A 10,181-nucleotide genomic window follows, 5' to 3' on the forward strand; every position below is an offset into this window, starting at 1 on the left:
AAATTAGGTACATATGCTTTTTCTAATAGCTGGTTAGTTAGGATCAGGGACCATCCTGTCCTGCCAGCCTTTTGTAAATCCTTGAAGACTGGATTTGTTCCTCTTCCTGGGGCACTGAGGATGTGAAGGGTCCTGTCTCATGGCTACAATTAATATATGTGATGGCTTTTTCTCAGCAGCCATATATGCTTAATTTTTATTATACTGTAATTGTTTTTTAACTGTTTTATGTTTGTTTGTGGCTCAGGATTACTTGCTTAAGATGGGCAGGCATAGAAATTAGACAGAAACTTGATGATAGAAAGATAGAGAGATAGTTAGTTAGATAGATAGGTAGATAAGTAGATAGATAGATAGATAGATAGATAGATAGATAGATAGATAGATAGATAGATAGATAGTGACTTGCTTAGTTAAAAAAGATGAACCACATTCCCAATAAATGGCAAAAATGGTGTCTGTCGGGATGTATGTGTGTTATACACATGACACATGATGACGACGATAACAATGATGGAATGGAAATTCATTAGGTTTACTATGTTTAGTAAAACAGTATGCATTTGATCTACCCATCTAACCATTACTCTGCTCTTTTGACAGGGAACAAAACATCCCTTCTTCTCCCTTTTTAATAATTTTCTATTTGTCAAATTGTTTTGGACTTGATAGTTTTTAAATGGAAGAGGAAACTTTCTATCGTTCTCCCAACCAGGATTGGACCTAATCTGCAGGGTATGTTAATACAAACTGAACTTCCACAGGGTTGGATGTTCAGACATGAACTGTTCGTGCATGTTGCATTCGCTGCTATGTACTAGAAAGCATGTGTAGTAATTGCTTTTTTAATAGATGTAAACACACTCAATCCCTGCAAATGAAGAGAATCCTGGGTCCTCATAAACACCTTTTGCATGTACTTTCACGTCACAGAAATATGACCTGTATGGTTTGCCAGATGCTTGGCAAGTGAACACAGATCCAATTCTTTGTTTTTAATGTTTAGTTCACACAATAAGCATTTGGTAGGATGGAAAAAATAATAATTCAATACGTTCAATGCTCCATTACAATTTTCCTCTGGTTGGAACACTTCAGCTAGATCACAATTAGAACAGAGAATAGAAACCACTGCACAGTATTTCTTTTAGATTTATAGCCACCAACACCAAGTCTAAAGATTTAGAAAGGAACATTTAGGATCCTGTTAAAGCATTTACAAAAGCTTTAGTTAAAGAAGAAAATCCTGTACTTATGAATTAATTTATAAATACAGAAAAACCCAAGCAAATTTCTCTCTGTGTCTCTGTCTCTCTGTCTCTCTCTCTCCCCCCATAGATGTGTGTGTGTTGCAATTGTATATTAACATTCAGAATCTCACACCATCAAAAACAGCAATAACAATAATATTGAAAGTATAAAAACACAATAATCAAAAATGGGGAAATCTGCATTTCAGAATGGGGATCTGCATTTGGAATCAGACCACAACTGATCAGCCTATCAGAAAACATTCATTTTAAGAAGCTTCTGGAAGGTGACTATAGTTAGGGTCAAACACACTTTTCACAGGAGGCCATTCCACAAGACTGAAAAAATATCATAAAAATACCTTCCAATCTTCTGTTCTTCTGACGTCCCAAAAACTGAGAACATTTTCTTCTCCTGAAAATGGAAGGCAGCCAGTTCCTTTCTAAATTATAAATTATAATATTCAAGTTTTTTTCACTCATTTAAGATATCGTTATGTCCGTTAATCATTCAGAGTAAAAATGATCCTTTCCATGACTCAATCTAATCATTTTAAATCATAAGAATGCCCCTGCTGGATGAAACCAAGGCCTTTAAGACTAATAGTTCTTTTTTTTTTTTACAGTAGCAACACCAGTAATGTATTGGAAGTGCAGAAGATGTTCCTTAGTGCAGCATTAGTATTTTGTGCCTGTTTCTTAATTATATTAGGATGATCCTGAACATGCAAACATTATTTAGCATCATGATTAATAATTATGGTTATTTAGTTTGACTGATTTGGGACCATGATCATTCTACATTCTACAACTGGGAAATTAAATCAATTAGAAACTTCTAAATATTGGAAACATTTACATAATACAGCCTGGAGAAGCTAAATAATGGAAGCATTTGAGGCACTTTTTATATATGTTATAAAGAAGCGGCATTTAAAAATATTATTTGATTAATCATATGACCATAAGAACTTAGACCTGCTAGATTATTTACTGAAGGCAGAACAAATAACAATGAACCAGTTCAGCCAGTCATAGATATTGGTTTAGTTTAGTAATAATTAGCAACTGAGTTACAGAATTCCAAGTAAGATAGAGAGTACTGAAAGATTTACAAATGGCAGGGCTCAACCCTAAATCATTGGACCATATCATCAGGAATTCTATTAGTGATAGTCCAAAAGCATCTGAAAGGCAGCAGGGTAGGAAAGTCCGCGAAGAAGGAGATACTTTGAGAAATCATCTGATCCAATCTCTTACCCAATACTAGAATTCACAATTACAGTATTAAGCGCTAACAGATATCCATCTAGGTTCTGTTGAAATAAATCCAGTGAAGGAGAGTCCATCATCTCCCAGGGCAAGCTGTTCCATTATTGAATAATTATTACCTTTAGGAATTATTTGTTATGTCCAACAGAAATCTATTTCTTAAAGTTATTATTTCTTGTTATATCTTATGATGCAACTCTGAACAATTCTGCCCTGCTTCTACATTACAACTATTCAGATAAATGAAGATACATATTTTGGCTCCCAACATCTTCTCTATAATAAATACATGCAGTATTTTCAACCATCCTTGTTTTTCATTCTGGACTCCTTATCAATAGAAGATAATATTTATAGCTTAACTGTGGGGTCGAACTGTAGGGTCCACGGAGCTCACTGAGCTTGGTTGTTTGCCTGCAGATGTTTCATTATCCGATTAGGTAACGTCTTCAGTGCTAGTGAGTGCAGAGTTCACCCCCAGTGTATAAACTTGTCCTGGCAATGTTGTTGATGGGGATTTGATTTTCTTTCTGATAGTTCCTTGATTAAAGTATTGTTTTCTTTTTGATTGTTTTTCTGGTGTTAATCCCTGTTTATCTGGGTTTTGTTACTGATATTCTTGTCTTTTCGTTTCCTTTTAGCTTCTTTAATAGTCTTTTTTGAATGATCCTAAATTTGGCTTATTTTGATGTGTTTGTTGATGGTTGATTTTTCTGAGGCCCAGGCTTCCAGGAATTCCCTAGCATTTTGGATTTAGCTTGTTCTAGGACAGGCTTGTTCTAGGATTTAGCTTCTTCTATGACTGTTCTAAAATCTCAATTTCATTGAGGGCCTCATCCGAGCTGTGGTTGACCTTGGGGGGCTGGGTAGGCATGGCCAACTGGGTGGGTGTGGCTGACTGGGTGGGCGTGGCCAGTTGATGCCACTCCCCAAACTACTGGCCTGTTTCCTCTTTGCACTGGGTAGATCAGGACGAAGCCATGCTGGCCCGATGTTTCCTCTTTGCATTGGGTAGATGGGGCTGAAGTGATGTGGGCCGGCCCCATGGGCCGTATCTGACCACATTGCAGGCTGGATCTGGCCCGTGGGCCTTGAGTTTGACACCCCTATTCTAGGATGTTCACAGTTTCTCAGCTGAAATTATGGTCTGTCACATAAAATTTGCTTGCAAGCAAACTCACAAAATTAACTAATACACACCATGAATGTAAATATTGAATTTTTTATTTTTAAAAAAGAGCAACTTTCACTCAAAATCAGGCAAAGCAGGCAGGCAGATTGAGTTGCTCCCAGAATCACAGATTCACTCAGAGATCTACCATTCTGCAATCTATTTGCCTGCGCTGAAAAATAGAAGCTTCAGTCCTAAGGTTCATCTCTGCTTTTAGATTAGCTAGAAAGCAAGAAATCCAACTATTTCCTGCTTTCTAGCTAAGCTAAATATCACAGTGATAGTCAGAACAGCTGATGGTGGGAAAAAAAGGAAAAATAGCAACTGACCAAAAACTAGGCGAAGGCACAAGGGAGGCTTGTTGGATGGCGTGCATGCCAGGTAAGGAGTGAGTGGTGGGGAGGGGAGGAGCCAGCCAGTGGCGCAATTTTCCGGTTCTCAGAACTGCACAGAATCATAACAACCGGTTCTATAGAATCAGTCCGACCAGGTAGAATGCGACCCCTGGGTGGGCGTAGCTAGGGTGGGAGTGGCCAGGGTGGGCATGGCTGGGATAGGAGTGGCCATGGTGGACATTGACACAGGCTCAAGATGCATTTTTTCCTTTCTCTTCTTTCTTTGCACAGTTCTTTACTATAACCATTTTCCTATCTCTTCTATTAGATATTACTGGAAACATTTATTACTTATTCTTCATACTCCACTAAACTTTTTATTTCTAAATTTATACCCCATTGTTTAATAGTAACTTGCTTTTGCAGACTAAAAACCTATTTAGACTATTGTATTTTTATTATTCAACTAATAATAAAAATACAATAACATAAATAGCATGATAATACAAGATCTAATAGCAGACATAAATTTCCAGGATAGTAAATAGAAATGGCTGCCAATTATAGATTGTTGATTGTAGATTAAGTGGGCTTGCAATATGTAAAATCTGGCATTAAACTGTAGTATTAACATAGGATGTTGCTTGTTTTCTATCCCGATCAGGCCACATAATTGCAATCCAGTCCAATCCAGTCCAACTGCAGCATTCTGCCATTTGAAAACAGGCCATGCAGGGCCTCCGTGCGGCCCATTTTCAGCCAACAGAGTGCTGCAGGAGGCTGTGGAGGCTGAAAATTGGCCACAGGGGGTCCACATGCCCAGGGGTGGGATTCAAATTTTTAACAACCAGTTCTGTGGGTGTGGCTTAGTTGGTGGGCATTGCTTGGTGGTCATGTTATTGGCTGGGTGGGACCAACTCAATATCACTCACATCGAGGCACGCATCTCCTTGCCTTGCCTCTGATGACTGTGGGGATGCTGCAACAGTCGTAAGTCTGAAAAATGGTCATAAGACACTTTTTTTCAGTGCCATTGTAACTTTGAATGGTCACTCCACACAAGCAAAGTACCAGCAAAGGAGGGAAAAAAAACTCCAGAAAAGTTCCTGAGACAGGAAGTTTAATCCTGCCAAGAATGTAATAAGGGTTAACGGAGAGGCAGTTTCTGTAAGCAACACCAGAATGTTTCCTTCCTGCCTTCCTTACAGGTTTAGATCAATAATTTCTTCTAACCAACCGGTTCTCCGAACTGCTTAGAATGTTAACAACCAGTTCTAGCGAATAGGTGTGAACTGGTAGAATCCCACCCCTGCACATGCCCCTCCCCATGGCCTGTTTTGGCTGGAAGAGGCACTGTGAACTGCTCCTTTGACATTTCCAGCCTGGCCCTGCAGGCAAGATTTAAGCACCCCATGGGCCAGATCCAGCCTGCAGGCCGTGAATTTGACACCCTGGTCTAGTTAATCCTGATTATCAAAGGAAATGAATCTTTTTATATTTTTGGGACTATTTTACTCAGTTTTGCCATCAGTCTACAGACAATCCACCTGAACACTTCCCCATTTATTTTCTTTTCTATTTATAAACCATTTCATTTCATATGAGGATTCACACAGGAACTAAATAGCTTTGTTAACTTTCCTTTGCAAATTAAAAAAAAACCCAAATCCTTCTTTTTTTGAAATTCATGTTCCAATGATATTTTATTTTTGAACTGAATTCAAAATCCAATAAACTCTGGGGTTTTGTTATTGTTTACGGCGATGTTGGGTTTTTTTATCTTGGCCACAAATAATGTAGTATTGACCTTTCTTTCAAAAATGAAGACTATGAAAGGATGGTTAAATGTATAGCTTGGAGGCAATGATATAGGAATGGCTTCTCCAGCAGTAGCTCCTGCTGCCTCAGCTCCGGTTTCATCAACAGTCAACACAGCCTTGTGGGTAACCTGAGGAGAAAGAAAAAAAACATTCAAAGTTTGGCATAGAGAAAAATATTTCAGAAATGATGACAACTTGTTACACTGTTCTGTGTTTGCACTACTAGGCCTATGTTAACTATGCTAAACAAAATGCTTGGTTGAACCATTGTGAAAAGAAAGAGGTAAAATATAGTCATTCAAGGCAAAAAGGAGAGAAAGGAACCAAAGAAACCCCATTTGTATATTATTGAATATTGGAACCAAACAGTATTGCAGAAATTTAAATAGCTTCTAAAGTTCCAAAAGTGAATATTGTTGGTCAATATTTTGGCTTAAACAAAGAAATGTTTATAGCTAATGCATGTTTTAATCAAAGCACTTTCAACATAGTATGACAGACTTGCAGGGCCGTTGCATTGTGCAACAAGGTCATATAATGTAATAAGATTGGGACTGCGTTAGGGACTTCTGTTCTCACTGTGAGTTGTGTTGGGGGGGGTGCACGAAGGGAGGCTCAGCCAATCTCTTTGTATACATGTTGTACTCTGACAATAAAGGTAATAATAATAACACCATTTTTCAAATAGAAAAAGATCAGGGCAGAACAATTTGCCATGGCTATCTTTGAACCTTAGCATCCTCATCCACAGGTCAGGATACCTAGGTCTAATATTACCTGGGGCTACTAGTAGGCCTCCTCTAATTCAGCCACTAACAAACAAAAGAAGATTAAAATAGCCATTCTGGACACCATTTACAGCTTTCAAAATCATATTGCCCAGAGCCTTTTCAGACCCAGAACTGAGTTAATTGCATTGTTAAATTGGATCTCCACAATTCTGTGTTCTGTCCCTTCAAACAAAACTTTTGGACTGATTTTGTTCTGTGCAAAACAGCACGAAATCATCAACTGGAACTGTGTAGTGACTATGATAAATTTAGTTCTCTGCAAATATGGATAGGTCAGGCAAATCTGCCATGTTTATATTATAGTTTATTTTTCCCTTCAATTTCTTAGTCTAGCAAATCCTTTTGATAACCACAAGGGAAATAGATACGTTGCTTACAAAATGGCAGTTGGAAGGGAAAGTTCTTTTTTTTTTTTGGCATAGGTGAGACTTTTCATATAGTCCCCTTCATTAACATTGCTTCTGTGAAATCTGGCTTCATCTTGCTGAAAACCTACCTGAAATGATGCAAACAATATAAACATTTTACTTACTTTAGAAAGTTTCAAAGGCTGCCTGGTGACTCCAGTGAGATCGGCATGATCAGTAAAGATTTCAGTAATACCGAGCTGCGAGAGGGGTTCCTTTAAGCTGTACGTGGCTGAAATGCTAAACTTGGGGATGGAGACCGATGCTGTAGCCCTTCAGAAAGACAGAAAGACATTTTCACACTAGATGCCGCAAAGTTAAGAAGCACACCCAGTAATATTTACTAATATCAGCAAAACAAACAAAAACACACACAACATACATAACAAAGTCATCGTTGTCATATGGAAGCTGGATTTTTAACAGAGAAATCCTTGGTATTAGTTGCTATCATAGCAACCATTTTGGATCTGTTTGAAATATTTGAGTGGAATCAACAGGTTTTGTTGTCAAAATGAATATCAGACTGATTGAATGAATGAATTTATAGGCTGCCCAACCACTATGTGACTGTAGGACTAGGTGACTTACAACTAAATTAAAACATCAACGTATAAGAAGGTCAGGCAAATGAAATATAATAAATAAATAAATAACGTATCAGACCAAAATAAAACTCAAGTTTCATTTTCATTGCATCAGTTGCTTCCAACAAGCTTGAAGAACTTTCATCTGATAGTTAAAACAGGTCATCCTTGACCTATAACAATTTGTTTAGTGACTGTTCAAAATTATAACGGCACAGAAAAAAGTGACTTATAATTGTTTTTCCACACTTATGACCACTGTAGTATCTCCACTGTCACATGATCAAAATTCAGATGCTTGGCAACTGTCTCGTATCACCTGTCCTGGAATCAGGTGATCACTTTTTGCCAACTTCTGACTAACAATTTTTATGGAGAAGCCAGATCCACTTAACGGCCATGTGACTAACCTAACAACTGCAGTGATTCACTTAACAACTGTGGCGAGAAAGGTGGTAAAATAGGGCAAAACTCAGCAGTTCACTTAGCAGCAGAAATTTTAGGCGCAACTGCAGTCGTAACTTGAGGACTACCTGTATCCTTTCCCCCCCTGGGTAATACTGAAATGCATTACAGGTAGGTATTGATTTTTGGTCTCACAATGTTACTCTCATTCTGGTGTGCATTGTGGTCAGGCACAGAAATTTGGATATATGTGGATTGGTCAGAAATTATTTGTTTTACCACTGCTTATTACGGTTGCATTTCCACTACCACTGTCCAAGGTAGTTACTCTATGAGGGCTCTCTGTATTAGGACATGTCCGCTGATTGCCTAAAGCAGGGGTCCCAGTATCGGACCGCGGCACATTTGGAACTGAGTCGTAGAAGCAGTGGGCGAGTGCCCGCACATGCGCAGCTCCAATTGCATGAGTTGCGGTTGAGTGTGTGCAGGCAGCTCCATTTGTATGAGCAGCGGGCATATGTGCCAACACATATGTGTGCAAATGGAGCTGTGTGCACTTGCCCACAATTCATGCGGAACCATCCCCTCCCCCCCTCGCCCCACTAGTCCTCAAAGCTTGGGGAAAGCTGGCCTAAAGAGATTTCTTGTGTGATTCCTCTCCCTCTGTCACAGTGTAGAAAGACTGCTTAAATGGGGTGGTGGTGGTGGTGGTGGTGTTTGATTTAATAGTGATTGTCCTATGGTCATGTGATTGTCATTTGCAACCTTCACATCCAGCTTCCCAAAAATAAAGTCAGGAATAAAGTGCAGGAAGACACAAGTCACAGCCATAAACTGGTTAGATTAACCAGGGAATTGATGAACTGATATTATAAATCAGGCACTACCTGATGTTTCACTTTACTATAGAATTACTGCTCCAAATTATGACCAGCAAGTGATTACTACCTCTAATTTGAACTGTTGATATGATCTGGGAAAGGGAATTAATTGGCAGTGTCTGCATGGAACACCAAAATCTACAAGATGGTAACCACATCAAGTGTCAAACCCCACCACTTTTCTATCATGATGCTACAGTCACCATTTTGCAGAATTTTACCTCTATGGCAGACCCAGATGCCAGTCTCACTGAGATTAATTAAGATACAGGAATAAAACTGAAGAGATTGCAAGAAACTAGTGGAGTATCAGAGTATTATGAAAGGATCAAACACAACATTGTAAGGCCAAATGGGACTTGAGCAAATATATATTTATATTTTTTATGTAGAGGAGATAGGGAGCTACTGCCCTCTGCTTTATTCTTGGTGTGAGGCTTTCAAGGTGGGTTTGACATCTCCACACCAAAGCCCCCTCCTTCTATCATCGATCAGTCCTCTAGGATATTCTCTCACCACTTTGGAATAACAGTGCAGAATTTTCCACAGGAACATATCAATCTCTGAATGGCATATCTCGGACTATTTGGCAAACACATGTGGTAACATGTAACAAGCAGGAAGGAAGAATAATTGTTAATATGATTAAGAACTAATGAGCAAATTTCCACTCTCATACATGGGGGAACAATACCAAGAGATGAACCTTTTGGATGAACATAGCACAGAACGCATGGACACTAAACTGTTTTTAATTATCCTTTAAGAATATGCTAATTACAGGGAAATATAGAAGCAGTACAAAGAAATGTTACCTGTGTACATTATTTGCCCATTTTTTCACAGTTTCTACTGATAGACTTGCATCCATTCCCTCTCTTTTTTAGGATTAGGAAAAACAATATAGGTGGCGGCTGTACCATTGTAGCCTATCTTCAGTACTGTGCAAGATAGCTGCTCGTCAAAATAGTAGTAAAACCAACCGGTCCTGTGCATCATTTGACAGTTGTGTTGTGATCCACAAAGAAGTCTTCTTCCCTTGTGAACGCTGGATCAAAAGGAGTCTCCCAGTTGCCTAAAGAGAACAAAAAAGACCCATAGTCATATTTCAATAAGCGTATCAAAGCTGCAGGAGGCGAATTAGGTTTACCCTCAAGAAGATGCTGTGCTCTTCTTTACTGAGGCGAAGAGTTGGTATAATTTAACTAGTAAGATGCTGTGCATTCATTTGCTTATGATGACCAGCACTTGCAAAGCTGGGA

At 38.8% G+C, this 10,181-nt stretch overlaps 1 protein-coding gene across 1 annotated transcript; it reads right to left on the bottom strand.

Annotated features, from left to right (window-relative positions):
* Nucleotides 1-5,712: 5,712 nt before the first annotated feature.
* Nucleotides 5,713-9,908, bottom strand: LOC148128256 (alpha-1-antitrypsin-like). The gene is made up of 3 exons (XM_087922146.1): nucleotides 9,735-9,908; nucleotides 7,172-7,319; nucleotides 5,713-5,976 (listed from the first exon to the last, which is right to left on the bottom strand). Exons 1-3 carry the CDS (start codon nucleotides 9,788-9,790, stop codon nucleotides 5,749-5,751), a joined length of 432 nt encoding a protein of 143 aa, XP_087778272.1. The 5' UTR covers nucleotides 9,791-9,908; the 3' UTR covers nucleotides 5,713-5,748.
* Nucleotides 9,909-10,181: the final 273 nt, after the last annotated feature.

Source organism: Pseudonaja textilis, chromosome 1 (assembly GCF_049901715.1).
Source record: "Pseudonaja textilis isolate UNSWEBS1 chromosome 1, rPseTex1.2, whole genome shotgun sequence".
Classification (NCBI taxonomy): domain Eukaryota; kingdom Metazoa; phylum Chordata; class Lepidosauria; order Squamata; family Elapidae; genus Pseudonaja; species Pseudonaja textilis.